The 24308-nt window shown below is 46.0% G+C and overlaps 1 protein-coding gene across 3 annotated transcripts in view; it reads right to left on the bottom strand.

Moving 5' to 3' along the window:
• Positions 1 to 24308, bottom strand: part of TMEM132D (transmembrane protein 132D) — a 184317-nt gene that overhangs the window by 96597 nt on the left and 63412 nt on the right. For all 3 annotated transcript variants that reach the window (XM_039724849.1, XM_039724850.1, XM_039724848.1), the window contains exon 3: positions 12875 to 13018. In XM_039724849.1, the coding sequence (XP_039580783.1) occupies positions 12875 to 13018 (144 nt within the window). The remainder of the gene's footprint in view (positions 1 to 12874; positions 13019 to 24308) is intronic.

Here is a 24308-nt window from a genome sequence, read left to right on the forward strand (position 1 = left end):
GCATTTAACCACCCCAGACCCAACCAGCATTTCACCACCCCAGACCCACCCAGCATTTAACCACCCAGGCCTGAGCAGCTGCATGTCCATCCTCCAGGGGAACGGATGGAGGAGCAGAGAGTCCCTGATGGAGGGATGGATGTGGGCAAGGATGTTCCTCACCCCAGAGAGAGGCTGGAATTACCAGTGCCTGTGCTCACCCTGCTCAGGCTGCAGCTCTGCATGCAGGGCTCTCTGGAGGGACTCAGCCCATTCCCACCCAGCCCAGGGGCTGCACAAGAACTGACTCAGCCCATTCCCACCCAGCCCAGGGGCTGCACAAGGACTGGGCCCTGTCGTGTCCAGCAGCACGGAACTGCAGCGAGCTCTCTCCCAGAGCTGGGGCTGCCACAAGGAGCCCTCCCCTGGTGGATCAGCTCGTGGGGAAGAGCAGCAGTCAGTCAGATTGCTCCTGAGTGCAGGAGGCAGCCGCAGCTCCTGGCCCAGCCCAGGCAGTCACCTCAGCCCTGGCAGCACTGGCAGCACTGGCAGCAGTGCTGCTGTGCAGGGGGAGCCAGCCCTGCAAACACAGCTGGGCTGGCACTGGGCAGGACACGAGCACTGCAGGGCTCTCCCTGCACCCCTGCCAGGGGAAGGACTCCTGCACCTGCCTTCCTGCACCTCTCAGCTTCCCCCAGTCCCACAGGGGATAATTGAGCCCAAAGCCAGGTCTGCACTGCAGAGCCAAGATTTCCTGGCAATTACTTAAGCAAGGAAAAGAAGAGGCTCCATGAGGATGGAGCAAGAAAAAGGCACTTTCCTACAGAACTCTGTCTCGAGCTGGATTGGCTCTTGTGTCCAAGAAACTACAAGCTCTTATTAAGATTTTTCCCTAATTGCCTATTGATAAGAATTCAGCTGCCTGGAGACTCTCTCTTATGCTTTTCCTCTACTCTGTGTATTTTCCTGACACAGATAAGAAATTCCCATCTCTGAGTCAGCTTTGCTGCTGTCAAGTCTAAGGCACACATGCACAGGCAGCATGAGACTCCTTTGCTCTCAAAACCTGGCTAAAATCCCTTTATTCTCCGAAGGAAAAACCCAATGAAACTAATGAAAAACTGACCTAGCTGTAGTTACGTGCTTTATTTCCTTCATTACAAATGACAAATGCATTCTGGAGCTAGCGCATGTGTAGCACTGCTGGCTGTATTTATGGCAGAAATAAGCATAAGTTCTCTGCTTTGAAATAAACCAGCCCACACCTATTATTAGCGAGAGATCTGCACAACACACCACAGCACTTGAATATATCCACTTGCCTGTTGACACCTCTCTGAAATAGGAGGAATATTATAATGTTAAAAATAGAAAGCATGAATATTGTTGATGTATAAACAAAAAAGAAAGCAATATCCACAGAGTGCAGAAACAATATGTAAATTAAGAGCTAATGGAAAAAAAATTCATATTGTAGGAGAAAAAAGCTTGAGAAATTGACTTGACATCTTTATGCACATTCTCTGAGATGTGGCTCGCACAGCACAAATATTAGGTGAATTTAATCTACAATATATTGAAATTGCAATCGCCTAATATCCCATACATGTATGTAACTTAATTTGAATTATTAGTCATGGAAATCATTCTCAAGGCCTGATATGCTGCTGCACAAATTTCTTCCATATTTCTACCCAGGCCTTTGGGGGGGAAGCAGAAAAAGCTGTGTGTGCTTCTTTGCAACTCCATCACATATTTTCCTTGAAAGCTGCTGGAGTTTTGCAAATGCTTGTGCCTGCCCAGGCTCAGGTTGTGGAGAAGGGATTGAAGCTGTTTGTGGTCAGCCCTTCTCCTCTCTAACAGCTGGCACAGCAGCCCAAGCAATGATACTCCGCTGGAACACAAGGCACAGGTTCTTGCATTCCTACAACAATGTTAAATAGTTCCAAGTACTATCTGCAGAAAATCAAATGCATTCAAATTGTTGCCTTATTTCCTTTCTTCTCCGAGCTCTGTAGTACATGAAAGACCTCCCTCTGCATTTCTCTTCTCCAGTAACACCTTTCTCTGAGGCAACAGCACCTTTTAACAGAGCACATGACTCTGTTAACTTTAATGTCTTAGTTTTGTGACAATTAAGGAAGAGATATTCAGCAGAATAAATTGACACACCAGACTGTTTGAAGTGTCCTTTAATCTTCTGCATGATTTGAAAAGTTCAGCTGGTTCTTTCACTTAGAGATCAGACTAAAGCAACTCCCTGCTCCCCCTCCTCCTTTCCTTGTCAAATAGCTGCGACAGCCTGGAGAAATATTGTCTGTCTTGGATGCAGCCACTGCCCTGGAGTGTAACGTACAGATGAGTTCAATACAGCTTGTTCCATTGCTAATTTCAGAGGGCATGTAGAGCTGCCTCTTCCCCTGGCTTAACAGACAAATTGACTTTCTAATTTTAGAACAGGAGACTTCTCCACAGGCACAGACCAAAACCACTCCTCTCCTGATGGGTCTAAATACAGATTTATGCTCTGAAAAGCCACAGCACCTGAGGGACTGCAAGCTTGCCATGAAGAATGGTATTTAGGAATGCTGCCCCACAGCCAGGTGTGCCAACAGCGGTGCTGATGCTGCTTGTTGCTGGGGGTGTGCAGCTGAAAGCAGCCCTGCTCACCTACGTTACAACACGAAACAAGGCTGGGGGTACAAATGAAGGGCTGTCATTTACTCCTTCCTGTGTTTGCATTGCATCTCCACAAATATACATCCTGCTTTTCCTTCTGGACTACATCTAAATATCTGCTTTCTCTGCTCTGCCCCTGGCACAACTCTTCCTTTTCCACTCGAAGTTAAAAAGTTCCATTTAGTACATCTTATTGTAATGGAAAATTAAATATCCAGTCTCTGAAAGGGGGATGAGAGCATCCTCTGCCCCCAGCTGGCCAGCAGGTCTGTGCTCACAGGGCTGTGCCTGACAGCAGTTCTCCTGCCTAGGGGCTGTCTTCACCTGCCTGGTAATTGTGCATTTCCACACAATTAAACTCTGCAGTTTCTGATGGAAGCACCTCGACGATCATTAGCAGTTCATTAGGACTTTTGGGTGTGTTTACAAGTCCTGATTACAACTGAAGAGTAAAATCTTTATTTGTGGTTTATCCAAGAAGCAGAAGCAGCATTTCTTTTCATAAGCAAGATTAATCCCTTAAACCACTGAACAAGAGATATTTTCCTAGAGAATTACACAAGAATGATGAGAGTGCCAAAACCACACACCTAAAGTGAGGAGCAAAAATACAGCTTTTACAAAACAACTGCTGATTCCCACCATCTCGGAGATTTGATCATAAGGCTGCATTTCTAAAACTGTCATTTATCCCAAAACTCTGGAGACAGCTAAATTCCTGATCCTTTGCTGCTGAGAGCCACTGCAAACAAGATTTATTTTCATGTCCTTTATGAGAACAAAGTCTTGATTTTTGAACAAATAGTAATTTTTCATCAAGACATTGTAATTCTCTTTGAGACTCTTAAGGACTAAGTCAGAGGTTTATCTTACTCAAATATAGAAAACAAATACAGAATAAACCCACAACCCCCCTCTCTTCTTCAGCCTTCTTGGTATTGAATGTGCATAAAATCAAACCTGATTCAATCTATCAGAACCTAAAAAGAATTGCAATATAGACAATAGGTATGCACTGAATGTATAAATGCAGCTCTAACATAAAATAGATATTGGTGAGATCATGGGAATATAACATGTGGATTTGAAAGCTACGAAAATAAAGGCAATTCAAAATTATTTGTTGCACCACCTTCCATTCAGTAGTTGACAACTTGGCAAAAAAATGAAGCTATAAAATGAAGATATAAATTTCCACGTCAGAAGTATATCTACTTTTGGGAAAACCAAGTTAAATTGTAGCCATTTTGCCATGTGCAGTAGAATTTAGGAGAACAGCCTCGTCTGTTTATATTAAAAGACGTTTAGAATTGGAAATCAACATTCAAAAATAGAAGAACATTATGAAGTTTCTTATGCTTCCAAGCAAAGACTCAAAGACTGGCAAGGGACACAGTTTGGATAAATTTTGGGTTTGGCGTCCAAAATGCAAAACAGAACTTTGTTTTCCCTATAAAAATCTACCCAATTTTCCCCAAACTGTGGATCTCAGGACAGGAGGGAGACGTTCTTTTGAAGAACGTGTCATAGCCAGACTTGGCAGAGCTCGTCTGCAAACTCTGTGCCCGTGGTCCTGTGGAACACGTCCCATGTGTTCCTGTGACTGTTCCTCATGAATATGCACCAAAGGTTCACTCCAGCACCTCCTGATTCCGCAGCTCTGGAAAGCTCCTCTGCTGTGGATGCTGACAAGTGCACAATGTATGGCCAGCACAGATCATGTGCTCTACATCCATTCTGTTTATTCATTCTGTGCTCATTTTTTATAGGCATCTTTGTTCTCTGCCACGCCTGTTGTTTTCCTTGCCTTCACTACTTCACACAAAGACCTGCAAGTGTCTGTAAGAAAATTAATTGCTTCAACAATTAACAGGAAAATGCATCTCAGAGGAAACACTTCATAATCGATCTGTTCCCAGGTACAATATTTGCCACTCAGGAATAGATTAACTGTATTGAAAATTATTCAAGCTAATTATTTTCTCTCTAGTATGAGATTAAATGTAAGAGTCTAATAATAAACTGAAAATTAAGAAGTTCCACTCAGCACTTCATGAGTTCACAGTGCAAGGCCCTGTTCCAGACCTAGTTCCAAGGTTTCTGCTCATCCTGTGAGCAGGACATGCTGAAGGAGTGTGTGGCTCTGGGTCACAGGTAAGACTTCTAGAAAAGATAGCATCATGTCAGCACTGAAGGGATTTTCAAGTATTTCAGCTAAAGCCGAGGAAAAGGCAGGCAGGCATTCCTGCAACATGCCAGGGAAAATTTATCTCGGGAATCACTGGAGGTAGTAGCCATCCTTTCAGCTAATTGCACATTTGAATATTAGCTTCAGGTAACCCCTGGAACTAAGAATAACACGAGCACATTTGCATAAGTGCAGGCGATCCCTCACTGCCCCCCTGACAGGGAGCCCCAGGCACAGCCTGATTGCAGCCACGGGATCTGCTCTGGATCCTCCCGAAAACTGAGCCAGCAGCACCCCGTGCCAGGGGCCACCTTCCCATGGGCTGGCACTTCTCATCACGGAATGAGAGACTGGCAGAATTAACCAGGCTAGGAAAGACTCTGAGATCCTCAGGCCCATCAGCCCAGCCATGGCTCAGAGGGCCACGTGCAGGGACGGTGACTCCATGGCAGACCATTCCAGTGCCCCGTCACTCTCAGTGAAGGGTTCTTTCCTGAAGTCTAACCCAATGCCAGCCTGGCCACTCTCACATCACAGACAGAGCAGCAGAGCAGCAAACACTCCCATTTCCAAGTACACCTGACACAAACCCACACTGATACTGCTGACACAAAGAACGCTGAGGGCTCCTGAGTAACAAAGGAACACAGGCTGCAGTAACTCCTGCTCTTTTCCAAAGCATTGTGCAACAAGCCACTGGTCCCTTCCCAGCTCACTCACTGCCATCAATGGCACAGCCTGAATCCCACTCCCACACCCTCCAATCCTCCTGTCTCACTGCTTATGTAACGTTCTCTCTGTGCATTCCTCCGCTCACATTCTGTGTCAAACTATCACACACAGAACAGGGTTCATCATTCACCCCACGAGCACGATTTCAAACAGATCCAGGCTCTCACAGACACAGAGCGCACTGCACATTCCACCAGCTGCCCTGGGCCAGTTTTACACACATGCATGTCCGTGTCAGACTCAGACACCCACAAAGACAAGGCATCCTAAACAGCCAAACTCTTTTACAGGCACGGCAGCCAAGAGAAACTCCAAAAAGAGATCTAACACACACTAGGAATTCCAGAGAACTGTGCCATTGAGGTGTCTGCACAGTAAGAGCTGAGGCCATAAAATCATGCAAATGCCCTGTGAGCTCAGCCTTGTACTAGCAGTTGGAATTTATTTAGGATTGGTTTTTGATTAGAAGGATGCCAGGCTGTGTTACATAATTCCCTCAACCTTCTGGCCCACACTTGCTCGTGTGTTGATTCAGATGTGACAGACTGATTTCTTCATCCAAATCATGGGAATTCCCATGTCTCAAGAGCAACAGGAATATTTTTAGCCTCAGCTCATATTTTAAGTCATCCACTCAACTTTCCAACTCTCTCAGTAATTAGTATTACTTCTTACAAGATTTCCTCCAAGGGGAAAAGAAAATCAACAGCAGAATTAGAGATATTTTCACAAGACACACTTTTGCATTTAATATTAAATTTTTTAATAGACAGGAGATTACTCACTTGCTGTTTCTTTTGTAATAGAAAGCAAACTGGTTTTGTCCCACTGGAATTGTTATTTTGAGCCCCTGGGCTACTAAAGGTTTAAGAACTACAGTGCTAAGTACCACAAACACAGAGCAAGCATAACAATGATGAATCCTGAAGGTTCTTAAGGGAAATAATTCTTTCTCAAGTTTAAAATTGTATTTATTACACTGGGTAATACCAGGGTAAAAATACAGACACTAAATACGAATGAGGTTATCCAGAGTATTGGAAATATCCTTTAGCTACTTCAACACCAGGCAGAAAGGACCTCTGCTCTGCAAGGGAGGTGACAGCAACACCCCCAGAACACCTGCACATCACCCAGGAGGAGAGGACAAAATTCCCAGCATATCCATGAACTGCCTGCCTTTTCTGTAACTGACTTCTGTCAGCAAACTCCTTCACCTTAGGTTGTTTCCCTGCAATTATCTGACTCCCAGTTCTTCATGCCAAGAGCTCTCAGTGAAAGGGGATTCAGCCCCTAACGTTAGTTCCTGTTTGCAGATCTATTACTTGCAGAGCTGCAGTGCCTTCACAAGAGGCCCTGGGAGCTCCTCGCAGCTGCTGAGGCTGAGCACGGTGCTGCAGAACCTCCTTGTACCCACAGGACTGCGTGGGTAACTCAGGGAGAACAGGCCTGATTACAGCACAGCACAGCTCTGTCTCCAGAACCTCCTGAAACGCCAAAAGTGAAGCTCTGAGCACTCCCATGAGAGCATCAGGAAATGGCCCCTCACATGTGAGCACAGGGATCGTCTGAACTCCTCCCAGGACTCCTCAGCTCCAGCCCCAGCCCCAGCTGAGCCAGCCCAGTGACGGCTGTGGGGCCAGCACACCTCTTCTTGTGCTCCTAGCTGGGCTCACGAACAAGGGAATGTGGAGAACCTGCTCTGGGTTCCATTTCTGCATCCTCTGGGAGCCCCAGCCTGGAAGTGCCCATGGATCCCTGCCTTCCAGGACTATTTCTATACGTGAAGTAAAACCCAGTAAGATTTAATCCAAAAATACAAAGGGGTAACATGCTTTCAGAGGCACTGGGCCAGGAAATGAAATCCATCCTCCTTCCAAGCAGCCAGAACTGCTCTGTTCCAAGCTGTGCCCTGAGGCCACAGCTGGCTGAGCTGGGCTTGGTTACCCTGATGCTGCCATATGGGAACGTGGAACTGCTCCAGCTCAAATTAAGGAACACTTCTCCAGGTTGTCTGCAGCTGTGACAGTGCAGAGCATACAGGATTTCCTCCCAGGGTTTCTGGATGTCCAGAGGAGGACTCCAGAGCTGTGCTGGAGGTGGTGACAGCCAGGGAGTGGCCACTGGCCCTGAGGACACCAGTCTGCAGCCCCCACTGTGTGTCATTGTTCCCTGCACTCATTTCCCTCCTGGAACACACTGCCACTAAAGCAGAGCCAAACGTAACAATGGCCAAGGGAAATGAGACTACTGCAAAGCCTCTGAAAGGAACACGGCATCTTTACCAGTGTCCTGTACGTACTCATGAATTATATCATGATTCCCAGAGGTGCAATGGGAGCCCCAGCCCTCCTGGGTGTGGAGCCAGCACAGCTCCCACGCTGATCCCAGCTCTGCTCCAAGGGCTCCAGTCCCAGGAAATCTGCACATCTGGGGCACCACAGAAGTGACAGGCTGCTATTTCAAAAGGATAATCCCTGAATGAGGGAATTTATTTTCTTTAACAGCTCCAAAAGGCAGTGCTGATTCTCACCTTCCCCACTTCCAGCAGCATCCTCTCAGCACCAAAGGAACAGGAATTGCTCTCCGAGGAGAGCCCGAGACTCAGCTGAATTAAAGGGAACCATCCCTGCCCTTGGAGCTGCAATTCCCTGGGTCACCTGCTCCACGAGAATGTCAGACACACAGCAGGGCCCCTCCAAGGTGCCAAGGGCCATCCCCCGCCTTAGAAGGGCTTTCTGAAAATGAACGAGTCTCAAACCAACAGGTGGTGAAAAAGTTGGCCAATAATGCCTTTATCTAATAATTGGTTATTATTTCGCCTCTTTCCTTTCCATTTGATCCCAGATGATAACCATAGACATTTCTTCTAGTGTATTAGCATTGAGTAGAATGATTTCAAGAAAGATTCTGCATTTCTTGCTAAATAAAATAGTTTTCTTTTTAAAAAAATTGAAAAAGTGGGTCAGCATGTAAAATAATAATGCACTGAGGCTTGGTTCAGACAAATTTATTTTCCCTCAGCATCTCAAGGGGTTCTCTCTCTGAGGGCACATTTAAGCTTTAAAATGAGAAACTGAGGTTTGTGACTAATTGCCTTCAAACAGAGCAATGTAAACATGACTTCTGAGATGTTCAGTATTTTCACATGATCACAACAGACAAACTCCTGGAAGCCTGGAGGTTTCTAATACCACAGGAAGGAAACAGAAAAACCCAAAGTGTACACAGCACGAAACTCTGGAAGTACCCAGGGTAAATATGTTTGCAGCTGATCATTACCCACGTCTCAGAAGCAGAAATGGAGTTCAACCCTGCTGTTTCAGAATTAAATGAACATGTTCTACCTGCCCAACAACAGATATCCTCATGTATTACATCAGCACCAGCAATGCTGAGTGAACAGACAATTTTTAGGGCTGAATAATTATTCTCAGAAAGCAATTCTGCAACCACATAAAGTGTCACCTTTCTCCCTTCCCTCCTATTTCCCTCCATAATAAAACCAGGTATTCATTAAAAAATGAATAGGAGAAATATTTTTTTGCTTAGAATCCACATAAACAAACAATGCCCTGGGTTGCCACTAGAATCCCCAAACACCCAGCCCAGCCCAGCCCTTCACCCACTGGGCCTGGCCAGCTCTGGAAACATCACTCTTGAGAATACTCCATTCCGAAAGTCTGATTTCTCAATCTCTTTCTTGCTTTTATTTCATCTTGACAAAATGAAGCTCACGTGATTCCCACAGGATGGGATGTGACAAATACAAGGGGATTTTTTTTTACTGCATCACACGTCCTTTTCTCTCATTTTAGAGCAGAAATTTCTCTTTCCCAGCAATAATTCATTTCTAGGTGACAAAGTCATGTGAGCACATGGGAGCAAGGAAAAAAATTAATGGTGATCTAACACATTAAACTACTTTTATGAAGCATTTTGATGAACACCAGCAAGAGACAGAGTGTAATTATTGTGGCCATTAGGCTGTTATTTATGTTAAATTTGTTGCTCTTGTTGGCTTCAGAAGTGTTTTAGGACTACAGCACTCTTGGGAGTCCATCAAATGTGCTGGCACGTGCAACAAGCTCACTGCTTTTACAACATGAAAATGTTTAATAACTGCACTGAAAATGAGAGAAACAGGGCACTAAGGACAATGGCATAAATGCAATAGAAAGAAAATATTGTGCAGACAATCAAAGGCAATGTTGGCTTACATTTTCCTGTCCCCTGTTGTTATTTAATATCAAGTTAATTTCTTCAGTTATAGAAGTGTTAAGAAAATTAAGCACTGAAATACAGTACCATGAACAAATGAGGAATAAATGCAGGAGCAAATGAAGAATATAGCCTGGGAAATCCTGTTACTGTCTCTCACTGTGTTCACGTTCTCACAAACTGATTTAGCCACTTGTAGTTCAAACTGAAAATCAGTTTCTCTGACAGCAGCATCTGGTTTCAGGCAGCACAAACCAGCAGCTCCTTCAGTACTGCAGAACTGAGGAGGAAAAGTATCAAAACAAATGCTGTCCTTGCTACATTTCCAGAAAGGGGGAAAGGAAATTGCTGAGCAAATTATCCGTTATATAACTGAAATACTTTTGGTGCTAAGGCAGGAAATGGTCATTAAGGTTCTGCTCAGAGACGGCCGAGCCTCGTCTGTAATTGTTTTGTATGTGACAGAATCAGTGGCTTCATTCCTGCCACAGGCACAGAGCACAGCAATGGGATGGGAATAACAACATTTCTACCCAAAATATAAACATGAACAGCATATTGTAAGAGGACCATGACACCCATCACTATCCCATCAGACCATAGGGAAGTGCTGTCAGTTGTGTTCTGCAGTGAGGAAACCCCAATAAATCTTCACCTTCAGCCACCCCAAGGATTTTCCAGCCCATCCCACCCGGCACTGCCAGCCCAACAGCAATCACAGGGCAAGACAGGCAGGATCCAGACCTTGACCTGCTTGTTCCTCCTCTCAGTCACCACTGGCACAGCAGAGATCCCCATTTCGGGTAAGGTGAGGAACAGCACTGAGCCAAGAAAACATTTGGGAAATGCCGGACCCTGAACCTCACCTCATTAGGAATCCACAACAATAAAACCAGCCAGCTCCCAGGGCACAGATTAGGATGCACCTCCCAGACTCAGTCAGTGCTTGAAGGTCTCCCCAGGCCCATTTCTGACCACTGTTTATCCCCACACCATTTTCTCTTCGCTTGTTTGGTCATCTGCTTGAGGAGAGGGGTGGGAGATCGGTGCTTCATGGGCACCAGCAGCAGTGCTGTGCAGATGCTACCAGCAGTAAACCCATCCAATAATCTCCTGGGTCAGGATTTCGAGTGTTATGAAATTATTACTGCCAGAGAAGGAAATCAGAAGAATTGGGAGAACTTTCTAATTGCTTCACCATTAATCTGGAACGCTGTCGCAAGCCCATAATAAGCAAGGCACGAGAACTTCAAATCACATTTGACAGATGGGCTTAATTAGTTATTCCCAGACAGAATCATAATATTTGCTGTTAATATTCATCTGAAAACAGCCTGCTGGCTGTGATAATATTTATATGTTAATCCTGTTACGATAAGCTGCCGGTGCCAGAACCTCTCCAAACAAAATGACGGATATATTTCAAACCCCGAGCAGGGAACGCTCTGGCATTCTGCTCTGGGTTGTCACTTGCACAAGTGCCTCCTTAAGCCGTGAAATTACACTTGTCACACTGAGTTAGCTTTATTAACACTATTTTCTGATCCATGTAAAACTATCAGGAACACAAAGGTACTGAATCTGCAGTTAATTAACATTGCCACCTTTGCATCCCTGTGATCAGACCTCTGCTTTTAGGAGAAATTAAAGAATATGCAAACAGAGTTTCTGTAATTTTTAAATTAACTATAGAGGCCAAAAATTTGGTAAGGGACATCAATATTTAACTGTGACCCAGTGTACCTATTTGGTGACATTAAACATTTCTAGATAAGGATAAAATTATTTCCCAAAAACTGTAGAGCACATGTAATGTGCTCTCTCCCCATGTAATGCTTGATCTTGCTTCTTCAAATGCACAGCTAAACAGATCCAACTAAATTTAATGAGGAAAACAATACACTGGGTAATGCATTGCAAATACTTTGCACTTTCTGAGAAGAAGTTCTCAGAAGTTAGAAAACCAGAAAATCTCAGCTGGCAACTCGATGGAGCAAATCCAACGAGGAGTTACAGGAGAGGCACACGTGCACCTTCTCCTCCCTGGGTTTTCTTTCCAGTAAAATCTGTGTAAAACCTCAGTTTTCTTTCAATAAACATCCAGCAATGTTTATACTCAGCATGTGCAAGCACCCAGAATCCACAACCACTACATGAAAGATGACATAGTAATTTATTTTTTGTGTACCAGGGGTCATTTTCAAGGATTGCCACTGGATGATGAATAGTGAGGGGAAGTTCAGTTGCCAAGATTCAATTTCCCCATGAGGCTGCTTTACATTTTCCTGCTGAGGAAGAGAAATCAGGCAAATGCACTCTATGGGCCCAACAAGATAAAGTGTGATGGAAAACTCATCGCTGAAATAATCTCTGATTTTGATCCAATGCCCATTTCTGTCAATGAAAATATTCATCCTTTCTTCCAATAGCTTTGAAGGGGGATTTTAAGGAATCTGACAGAAGAAATGAAGAAGAAGCAGCAGCACATTATATAAAAATGTATTCATTAAACAAGAGTTGTGATTAAAAAATCAACATCCACCTGCCAGATGAAGGCATTTAAAGGCAGGTCAATGTTGCAGAATGGGAGTGGAAAACAGAAAATCTATTTCCTTCTGCAGAACAAAAATTCATATAAATCTCACCTTCAACATCATTATCATACAGGCACTAATGACCAAAACAAAAACAAGGAAAAAACCCAACAAAGAAAGGAAAGGGACCCAACCAAGCAAGAAAACTCCAAGTAAAATTAATAAGGCAAACCTAAAAACTCCACCACAAACAGCCATATGAAGATAATTTAAGAAAAATTAAACTAGCCACAACCAAACTCGAAGACATGAAATAAGTTCTTCCAGATAATTGGTGACAGCAGTATTTTCTGGTAGTTTTCAGGTCCTTTGAGGACCAGGACTCAGTAACATTTGCGTGGTGGATTGAGCAATGAGTACAAGACAAAGACACAGCTCTTCCAAAAGCATTTCCTCATGCACCATAGGAAAAGGTATTAAAATCATTAAAATGCACTGAAAACAGCCGTGAGTCAAAAAGCAAGGCTGCTGGCGTGCCCACCTGCTCTGAGCAGCAGATCTCCTGTGGCACACCACCACAGCCGGCGCGTGCCTCCCGGGCTGAGCCTCGCTCTCTCGCACGTCCCACAGCTGAGGGCTGCTGCCTCTCACCCCGACCACGTTCACGCCTCTCTTCACCTTGGCCCTAGGGAAACAAGCAGACATTTCACCCATCAGACACGAACAGCAGCTCAATCTAGTGCTTATTGCATCATCACGTTCTCATTACTGCCCCACAGAAAATGCCACCGCTCATTAAGAGTTCAACAGCAGGACAAGGAAAGGAGATGAGAGAATTAATTAAGACTTTCATATTTTGAAGAAATTGTATCAAGACAGAAATCTGATTGAAGTGATGGTAATTACAGCTCCAGTCATAGCTGGATTGAAGGGGAGGTGTGCTCTGGAGCAGGCTCCTCGCTCCTGCTCCTCCCTTACCCACACTCTGGGCATGTTAAGGCTCTCTCCTGGCTGCAAGTTCTTGTACTGGAGCACAAAGTACCATTTCTGGTGTAAAAACAAGGGAGTGAAGAGCCATTGCTAAGCCTCGTTACAAACAAAATCCACCCTTTCTCTCCTCCCTCTCTGGATTACTCTTACATTGGATAAGGATGACAATCCTTATCTTTGCTCTTATTTTCATCATCTTTTTGGGTCCACAACATTTTCTTTTAATATTGTTGGGTTTAATTCTCCTGTAATCCCTGAACTTAAAAACACTTATTTTTTAAAATTCTTATTTTTGCTAAAGCAACTGATTTCTCTGGAGCTCTGTTTCCATGTATCAGAGGTTAAACAACAGCAAAAGCCATATGGCAGACTGGACTGGCTCCTGTTCAGAGGCACTTTCTAGTTCTCACATGCTAGCATAATACTTCTATTATGGTTGCATGGTGAAAGAATAACCAGAATAAAAACTACAAGTTATTAACCACAAGGGGAGAAGAGGGACTTTATATGGAGAGAGATGCACTTTCAAATATCTGTTTCAATTCCTCTCATCAGGTGTGGCATTCTTTAATTCTGTCTCTCTCTTTTCCAAAATTTCTACCTCAGGCACTACAGAATTACCCCACAGGTATAAATATAATGTTGGCCAAATTACTGAACGAGGAGTCCCTGGTGCTGTTCACTTCTGGTTCCTGAATGTGTTTACAAGAAGTCCATTGTGGTCAAGCCTCATGAGGTGCCAGGAAATGACAGTTTAATTATATTTGCTTAAAATCTCATACACAAAATGCATTCAGTGCCATGGCAAGTCCTCAGTTCTGGGCAGAAACCCCCAAAGGTAGGTGAGGTTTTTGTCTGAGCAGCTGCTGCCACGCAGAGAAGCAAACAGCAGCAGAAAGCACTGTCAGCTCTGCCCCCGCATGAAATTGCTCAGGAAGTCTTTGAAGGACAAGATCCACACAGATGTTTTCAGAATAAAAAGCCAAAGGATTCCTTCAACTGTCTTGAACAAAAAGGATTAAATCTCCTTTCTTTCAGCACTAACTCAATAGCAGTGGCTGCAATTTCCTTAGCACACCTGGAAGAACAAATACAGGGAGGCTGCCAATTTTTGTGCAAGTTCTCCTATGCTAATTTGACAAAATGAATTTTAAGCAGGTGCAGTCACTGCTGCTAGAGCAGACATCCCTCAGGACACGAGATCAGTGGTCAAAGGATGGAAATTAAACTCCATCCCTGATGGCTCAGAGAGGAAGGTACAAAGAGGCCACACAACCTGGCTGAAACATTTCTCAGCACGTGTCTTCAGCCATTCCTAGGGACTGGCATCTGGTCCTGCCTTCCTGCTCCACCTCAAGGAAGGAAAACTGCTGGGCACCAGCCCAGAGCAGTGACAGAAAATGATTTGGGAGATTTGGCTGGCTCAGGTGCTGTGCAGTTGTCTGGCTGTGACTGAGGAGCTCATCCCCACCCCGGAGCTCTGGCACAGCAGCTGTAGCTCGAATGTCACCGTGGGATTTGGGTGACCCAGTCCCAGGCTGGATGAAGCTGAGCTGATGTCCAGCCCTCCCAGCTGTGAGTGAGGGCTGCTTTCACTCACACAGCCTGGAGCTGCTGCTGCCAGCTGGGCCCCTCAGCTCTGTACCAGTGCATTGTGTTGGCTGCAACTGTGTTTTTATACATTTTATTAACTAAACTGGCATGGAGTCAAGGAAAACAGCCTAAGACCATAGCAGGGTCTACCCTGCTCAGCTGGCACACCTGCACTACTGTACTGCAACTGGAAAGCTGTGCAGGGTCTCAGAACTGCTCAGCAAACAGACACACACTGAAAATTGAACAAAATTCATTCTTTATTGTAAAAAGTTTTACAAACTATAGGAAAAATGGACACACAATCAGCAGGACAAGCTGAGTTTGTTTATCCTTGATATTCACTTTCTCCAATGACAAACTGCCATCCTGTACTGATTTCTAATGCTTCAAAAGAAATGCAGAGCCTTGGGGTAAATGCAGTCTATGGATCAGGATTTCTCAGAAGAGATAAGTCTCATTTAGTCATCTGTGAAATGCTCCAATCCCCTGATTTTACTGAAAACAGTAACACAAGTTTGCTGCTTTCTACAGAATTAGAGGTTAGGAACTCATTTTGAGGAATCAGATTAATATACTTCTATAATTAGCACAGAAACTTCCAATCCTCGATCCCAGGAAATGTTTTGCCTCCAGTGTGTCTCAGTGCCGTGTTTTTCACTGTTGGGCAATTGCAGAATTTTATTCACTCCATTTACAGTGGCAGCAGCACGTTACAATTACCAAAACTGACCTGGGTGAAGCAGGGTCAGTAACACCTGAAGGTGTTTTCTGGCACCAGCTGAAGCTGAAGCCACCTGAGGTGAGAGCGCTGACTGCTGCCAGAGCTCAGTGACTTGGTGGCCACTGAGCAGCTTGGGATGGCCTGGCTGTGCCAGGGTTTGACCCCTCAGCTGCTCCCAGGGCTCAGGCAGCCTCTCTGTTCCAGGATGTCTCAATTGCAGCACACCAAATCCTGCACAGCAAAGCTCTTGCACCTGTTTGCTCTCAGTTAACAGTCTGAGTAAAACTCGTTGTAAGTTTGCTCAGAACCCCGAGGCTGAGCTGCAGCAAGGGGAGTCCTTGGAGTGTTTTGTGCCCATCACTTCAACTTTGGTCTGCTTGGTGGAGAGGAGGAAAGGAAGGCCATAAACATTTGAATTGTGGCTGGTTTTGGGTTGTTGTTTCTTTTCAAACAAGAGCCCATCCAGCCAAGCACCTTCCTGGCTGTTATTTACCCCTGGATCACTGCTCACATCAGTTACCCAGGCTCCTGAGCTGCTCACCCCTCGCACCAAATCAATCACGGCAAACAAAGCCCTTGGGAGTCCACATCCCTGAACACTCGTCAGTGCCGACAGGGTACAAGTCAGGGGAAGGGAGAAGCAAAGAAAAAGCACAGAAGGAACTCCCAGAATCAATACATCACAGCTGAAATCAAGGAAATGCATTACCTAAGTGCATAAAGATAGCGATTCCCAATCCTGCCCCTGACCCGCTGAACACTGTTTACTCTGCTGATGGAAGAGGCTGCAACTCCAATTAAATGCAGGCAGCCTTCTCTCTCATTTATCACAGGGGCTGCTTTGGCACCTCCAGTCCCTGCAGTTCACAACCACTGGGGCTCAGCTTCCAGCCCGTGCCACTCCTGAGCCCGGACAGCCTGCCCAGGATGGGATGGGCACAGACACCCTGCCCGGGATGGGCACGGACACCCTGCCCGGGATGGGCACAGACACCCTGCCTGGGCTGGGATGGGCACAGACACCCTGCCCGGGATGGGATGGGCACAGACACCCTGCCCAGGATGGGATGGGCACAGACACCCTGCCCAGGATGGGATGGGCACAGACACCCTGCCCAGGATGGGATGGGCACAGACACCCTGCCCAGGCCGGGATGGGCACAGACACCCTGCCCGGGCTGGGATGGGCACGGACAGCCTGCCCGGGATGGGCACAGACACCCTGCCCGGGATGGGCATGCACACCCTGCCCAGGCCAGGCTCCCCTGCCCATGTCACTCAGAGCGTGCCCTGCTGGCAGCACACAAGCATCACCCCCCTTTCCAACACGGTACAAATAAACAGGCAATCCGACCCCTAAACAGCTCTAAATAAAGATGCTTCAGAGCCGTGACACTGAAGTTAGCTTTTCATTACTGTAAGTGCTCGGGGCAAAGATCTGTGGGAACCTTTCATGGTCCTTCTGAGAAAGAGAGCTACTTTCAACATCAAAGGAGAAAGAGAAAAGGGAGCCTGTTAACACCCTGCTACCGCTGCTTGTCATCTTGTCACCAGCAGCGATGAGAAGGTGGCAGATAAATTGTGTGCAGAGGGGGCACTTTTGAGAGCTCCTAGGCACCTACCAGACATCACAGTGGCCTCGGAGATTGCCTTGTCACTGCATCTCCCCGAAGCATCTCAGAAATAACTAGAAGGGGCTTCTATTTCTGTTTATCTGCAGTGCTTCTTCCTGCCCAGAGCCTGGCCTTAACCCAGCAATGGAGAGAGAGCAGAGCAGGGCAGGATGGCAGCCTTCCCTCTGCCAAGATCCTCCTTTGGGCAGCAGGGATGGGAGCAGGAGGGGTGGGGAGAGGCTTTCCCCCACCACCCATTTCAAACCAAAGACAAGCAAGATGTGAGCAGAAATGGACCTGACCACAGCTTCTCATGGCATGAAACAAAGGAATCGGGGCAGTTTTCAGTCACTGGGAAGCCAAACACACTGATGTGAGCCAGCAGCAGAATACTCCTGCACAAACCCTGCAGGCATTGCCAGCCCTGCATCTCTCATTGCCCATTTGTGCTGGGGACAATGCCATGGGGGGCTCCTCCACAGGCTCCTTCCAGAAACACCCCCGCTAGATCCAAGAACAAACTGCTGCTCCTGAAGTGGAAACACCTTGTCTGTACTCCCCGAGCCTGGAAGGGGCTGAAGGACAAACCCAGCCACCCTCCAGACACGCAGCAGGGGCTGGCAGACCTCCTCAGGGTCTTCCTGAAGACCAGAATGAAATGTCATGCTTGAGATCAGGTGGTGTGGGGCCAGGTGCTACCACGGGACCCAAGAGTGAGACAGCAGCTGTGGCATGACTAAGCCGTGGATGCACTCACAGAGCTCCCTGGGAGCTGTCTCCTGCTGGCAAGTGCGTGCAGAGTGATCCTGTTAATGCTGTGGTACATTAAATGCAGACATCTCTGCAGGATCTGAGGTCAGGCTGGAGCTGTATGTTCCTTAAATGAGGCCGTTTTGATACCAGAACACTTCAGCATGACATTTACATCCTGATGTTTCACTGCCTGCACACAACCTCCTCCCCTCCCTGAGGCCTCTGTGCTCAAAGAATCATATTCAAATGCACAAAAATATCACAAAACACTGGAAAACAGCAACAAATGTTCTGGCTTTGCTTCAGAACAGAGTTTCTTTTAAATTCTGGAGGGCCAGAATTGAAGGCAGTATGGGATAGCAGGTTTGTGAATGCCAGAGAAGTTGGTAACCTCAAGAACAGCACTGGAATGGGAATGAGGAATGTTGGAAAGCTCACCAGACTCAACAGTGAGAGGGCAAAGCAGGAGGCCAAGACTCACAGTGAAAACAAAAACCAGAGGTAATCCAGCCCTTTGTCTTTCCAGTCTCCCAAAAAACCATCCTTGGGCCAAAATCTATTCCCATGTGAGAACCCTCAGTAGATGAGACCAAATTAACCATTCCACAGCACCAGGAGGGCTGGCTGGGATTTGTGTTCCCAGCATTTCCATTTCCAGTTTTATGTACAGATTGGGGTGATGCTAAATTTATGCACTTTGAGGTCATACTCTTCTTTTGCCTCCCTCTGCAGTTTCATTGCTTTTTATGGCTGAAGCTAATATAGGACAGAATTTGAGCCCGAAAGAGGCTCTTTGAACATCAGTCAAAAATAAAACGTGTCTGTCATTGAGAAAACAGGCACAACTCAGCCCATCTGTGTCAGACTCAAGGCATATTTGCTGTGAGCACATGAAAACCAAGCACACAAAGGCTTTCTGGATCTGTATCTACCACAAACCCCTGAAGAAATTCAGACCATTAAACCCAAAAATTATTTCCCCATCAGGAACAAACCTCTAAAGCTGAAACTCTTTCAATGGAGGAAATTGTGTTTTGGAAGAGCCCGTTTAAACCAACTGTTCTGGAACTGGCTGAAGTGAAGTGCACCTTTCTCAGTTCAGCAGGAAAGGGAAATCACAAAAAACAGGCCATGCAGTAAGACACTTCATACCATCTGAATGTCTGGCTTTAATTCCATAATTAATTTTGGCATGGCTCATAGAAGGTAGGATTTGGATGCTGTGATCTGATCTGCAGAGCTGGCTTCTGCAAGGCTTTTTTTGGTTCTGCTCTCCCCATTGAATACTTGATGTACAAACCAGTGTTGGCAGTTGTTTTCAGAGCAGATACCTCCAAGTTTCTTCAGATTACACTAATAGTTGCACTGATTGAAAATCCACAGCAGAAGAGAATGGGGAGTCCCTGAGATGCTGATGGAGTTAGAATAATTTATGGAGAGCGGTCTAGCACAACAGAAGCCATTTAAAGCTGTATGATATACCCACAAACTCTTATTAAGGTCTGTGGTTTTCAGCCCTGTGAGACAGAAACCAGTTATCATTATGCATCACCATGAAAGCAGATTAAAATTAAATCAATCTGTTTATCTATGGGTTTGCAATGCAGCTTTTCCAAAGCATAACATATTCTCCACCTAATTAACATTTCAGGAGGAAAAGCCACTCCACACAGCCACCAAGCCACCGCCATTCAAACGGAGATATTACAAAAACATAGCCCAGGTGGATTTATAATGAAATTTAATTAGTGAAAGGGCACAAGAACTATCTGGGCTTCAGAAGCTGTATTGCGCATACCAGGAGTTAAATAAAATAGATTTGTCTGTAATGTATATCTCATGGGTTGCCAAAAATTGCCTGTTGTGGCTGAAGTTTGTGTGGGTGCACACAGGTGCAGGTATCTGCATACATGCACACAAGACACATTCAGATTTTATTCCTGTGCCTTTCAAACAAGGTCCTTGTTAAGAACATGTTTTGCAAGATGTAAAACACACACATCTCTGGAGAGCCAAAAGGAAAGGATGCATACAAATCAATTTAAAGCAGAAACAAATACAGTGTGCAGCTCTGACCTCCATTTACTCACCAAACAAGGCTCAGAGGGCCACATCCTCAGTGGGCAGCAGAGCTAGATCTTTCTGCAGAAAGACCCTGAGTTAGATGAAGCTCAGGCAGCAGACCTCCAGAGACATTCAAGCTAAGGACAGCGCTCATGCCCCAGCAGGACTCATCCTGGGGCTCCCAAGGTGGCAGAAAGGCCAGAACAGGTTTCCACCAGCCTCGTGGCTGCCCATGCCCACAGCCTGGCTGTGCCCCTCGTGCTGCCTGCATCTCTGGGCTCTCCAGGATGCTGCAGGAGGAGGAGGAGGAGGAGATGCCCTCCCCAGCACCTTCCCCTGCAGGACAGAGCCCTGGGCACCATGAGCAGCCAGAGCACAGCAGAGCATTTCTGTATTCAAGGCTGTGCAGGAAGGTGTTTGCTAACAAAAATGAAAGGCAAAGACAAACAGTGCTGCCTGCTGATTTAAAGTGGTTGGGAGCCCTGTGGACTGCTTCAAAGTACTGTTTCCAAAATAAATGCAAAAAATAATATGTAGGGTCTGAAATCTTTCTAAATTGCTTGTAAGAAAGCAAACAATGCAGCACATCCCTTTTATTCCTGGCCAAACAGCAGCAAAGCTGCTAACAGCACAGCTTGTGCAACCAGCAATTTTTTAAAATTAGACTTAGATTTAAGGAAAGAGAAAAACAAAGCACAGTACTGGGCACTCTGTGCAGTGAAAACAAAGTGCCATCTGCCCCATTTCACAGGTGAAAACCATATTCTGAAAGAGCCAGCACAGCACAAGCAGCACAGGAGGAGGCTGCGTTGGACAGCCCCAGAGAGCCCTGCAGCCCAGGGCTGAGTGCCCTGTGCATTACCAGCCCTCCACTGCACATGGAGGAGGAGAGAGAACAGAACAAAGCGTTTCCAAAGAGCTCAGGACCCTTCTCTCTGTGTTTATGTGTGCACATATACATTTATGCTGAGTGGGAAAGCAACAAGTGGGGGAATTCTTATGATTCACTTGAGCTGGCTGAAAACATTGAGCACAGAAAAAGGAAGAAAAAACTGGTGAATTGTGGCCCATGAGTCTTCCAAAAAGTTGCAGAAATAGGAACAGACCTTGATATTCTCTATACAGACCAAGGAGCAATGGGGTTGGTCAAACCAGTTCTTTGGTTTTCTCTCAAAAGCAGCGCCTGCTACAGGGCCTCTTGTTCTGAGGTCACACAATAAGGCAATTTTTTGAGGGATGCAGATAGTCCCTCAGAGTCATGGCGTGGCCAATGACCTTTTCACAAGCCTGGAAAGGAGGGATGTTGCTAGCAATCAAAACCACAGGAATTCTGACTCCTCAAGCAGCCACTACCCCAGCTCCCTGATGCTCAGTGACAAGGACTGTGCATCTTAAGACAAGTGCTTCCAGCTGAGCCAAAAATGTATCAGCAGCCAGAGACAACATCAAGAGCCTCCAGAAATGTTCCTGTCCTCTGCTGAAGGGACGGAACCCAGGGAAGCTCTGTGAGCCCAATAATCCCCCCAGGGCCCCACACTGAAGCTGCCCCCCAGACCTGCAGGGACACCTGGGAGCCCCAGCACTGCTGCTGAACGGGCTGCTGCTGGACGTGACCTGGAAAATGCTCTTTGCTAAGAAGCTCCTTTCAGACTCCAGCAGCAGGACGGTTCTGAGGCATTTCCAAGTCACATCCTCATGCAGAAGGAGGCGGCAGCAGCGCTGAGAGCGGAAGGAACATTGCTCCACTAACGAAGAGCCATCAGCAAAATGAGTTAGCTCTGTTCCCTAGCAACTTCTCACAGCTGCAGATAAAATCATCTCCTGGACATCACAGAAATGGTGAATGCTTAGTTCTCTTTCCCAGGAATTCTCTCATCCATGGCTGTGTGCAGCTCCCTGCAGGAGGTGACAGCAGCTGGACGGTTACATCAGCTTGGCCAAAACCAAAGCCCACGGATCCATGCGTGCTGTGCCTGTCCTTCACTCAATGACACGCATGTCAGATGTTCAAAGAACAGCATCTGAGGGACAGAAATCCATGGAGCAGTCTGCTGCAAAAATCCTGAGCCTGAAAAGCCTTTTCTGCAAAGACCTTTCCTCCCTCCTGGGAGCAGCTCCACTGATTCCTGATGGCATTACTTAAGGTTTGCAGCACCAGGGCTGCACAAAGAGAAAGGAAAGAAGTGTATAAACAAAGGGTGCAGATTCTTCAATAGACGAAAATAACCTGCATTGCTCCAAAGTTGCTGTTGGCATAAAATAGATATTCACTGAATAAATCAAATAGGAATTTTTGTTGTATACATAAAATCCAGGCTGGACACTACAGCTCTTACAGTGCCACATTTAACCACCTTTGTGTCATCTGCACGAGTGGCCACCAAAGCAACATTTGCTAAATAGCAGCAAGGAGTTCTGCTGCAGGCAAAGCCTAACAGCTCAATGAAGCCACTGATGCAGAAGGGAACTCAATTAATACAAAAATGACACTGCTCAAAATTATCCTGTGCCCTTAATGTCAGTATCCAGCTGCAGCAGTTAACTCCAGTGCATGCCAGAGCACAGTTATGGTCATGATTTTCATCTTGGAAGAGCCATAGGAAAAGGCTTGGCTGATCCAAACAAGCAGAAGAGATCCTTTGGAGTAACACAAAGCCCTCCCTGTTGATTGCTCTCCAAGAAGAGCTACTGTGCAGGAGCACAAAGGCAGCTGGTAATCCCTCCACACATAAATCCTGAAAAAATAATAACTACATGTCTCAGCCTCACACTTCATGCATATCCTTGGAGTGCTTTATTCTATTTGTGCATTTCAGTGTAAGAAAGATGAGAAGGAGTGAGAGGCTTCTTGTCCCAGCAGAGTTGTTCCAAGGACCCTCCTGTGGGATTCAAATGGGTGAGAACCCCACTGTCCTTCACCACTGTCCATCATCCAAGTTAAACACCATGAAACAGAATATGGGAACGTAAAACATGGACTGAGCAAGAATTCAAGTGCACATGAATATTTCTGCTCTTTTGTATTAAAACCTTGTAGCCTTGGACACCAGGTTTACTGCATCAAAATTTTAGGCACCAATTTGCTCTATTGAAAATAGAGGGTTTTAAAAGTTTTAATGAGCACACACGCAGGAATGTTACTTGTGGCAAGGACTGACATTTTTTACTCCTGCAGCAAAAGCCCAATAGCCAAAAACATTGTCTTAATTTGCTACTTTTTAAAATTCTCCAGGAAGAAGTGACCACTAGACAGCTGTTTTGAAAGACAAAAGGCTGCATCCCTGGCTGCCAGCTCATGGGACAAAAACCACTAGAGAATAAAAGCTGTTTCAGCAGGCAACTGAAACATCACCACAATGGCTGGATGATGAAGTGGTGACAGTGATGAAACATGAGGCTGAAAAAAACACGACAGAGAGAGAAAAACTGCAGAAAAGCAGGCCTGGAAAGTAACTTAAATTGTAAATTTTTCAAACAGTGCCTCTCCCCTCGTTGTTTCAAAGCCCAAGGAATGTGAGCCAGTCTCGGGTACCACCCATCAAACCCCACTTTCCCAAATGAGAGGCCAGCAGCAGCAGAGGCCTGAACAGCTGAATCCTCCTCTCTGAGCCATGGTCTGCCTGGGGATTTGTCTGCAAGCCCCAGCTCTGGCCATCCAGTGAGCTCTGCTCTCATCAGCCACCCCTGTGCCCAGTGCCACAGCACGGCTGCTCAGGCTGCCAGAACAAACCTGGCACTTTGATACCTGGCTTAAAACTCAAGATATTGAAAAACCTACAAAACAACTGCAGCTTTCTAAAAGGACAGACGGAAGCTAACACTGTGCTGATGTGGCTACCGACAGCACTCTCACCTCTTCACTGCAGGAGTGGATTTGGGGTTTTTAATGAGTTTAAGACGGGGAAAGGCAACATCTGCTTCACAAAGAACGTTCTCCCAGCTGCAGCTGGAATTTCTCTTGGACAAAACGTGCACACAGTGCCATGGCTCTGAAAATCACTGTTTTATTCCCAAATTGCAGAGAGGCAAAGGATGAATCAACAAACAGGGCAATGAAGAATCCATCTCACAGTGAAATTAGCACTTTGGAGCGTTTTGCACGCTGATTCCTTCCAGGGAGCTCCCTCTGAAGCTCAGTTCCAAGCCCACTCCAAAGGTGGCTCTGAGAGGCCTTTGAACAGCAGCCCCAGCTCGAGGCACTTTAGAGAGACACTAATTAAACAGCAGCCCCTGTCATC

The sequence above is a fragment of the Passer montanus genome, unplaced genomic scaffold (genome assembly GCF_014805655.1).
Source record: "Passer montanus isolate IOZ18808 unplaced genomic scaffold, ASM1480565v1 scaffold53, whole genome shotgun sequence".
Lineage (NCBI taxonomy): Eukaryota > Metazoa > Chordata > Aves > Passeriformes > Passeridae > Passer > Passer montanus.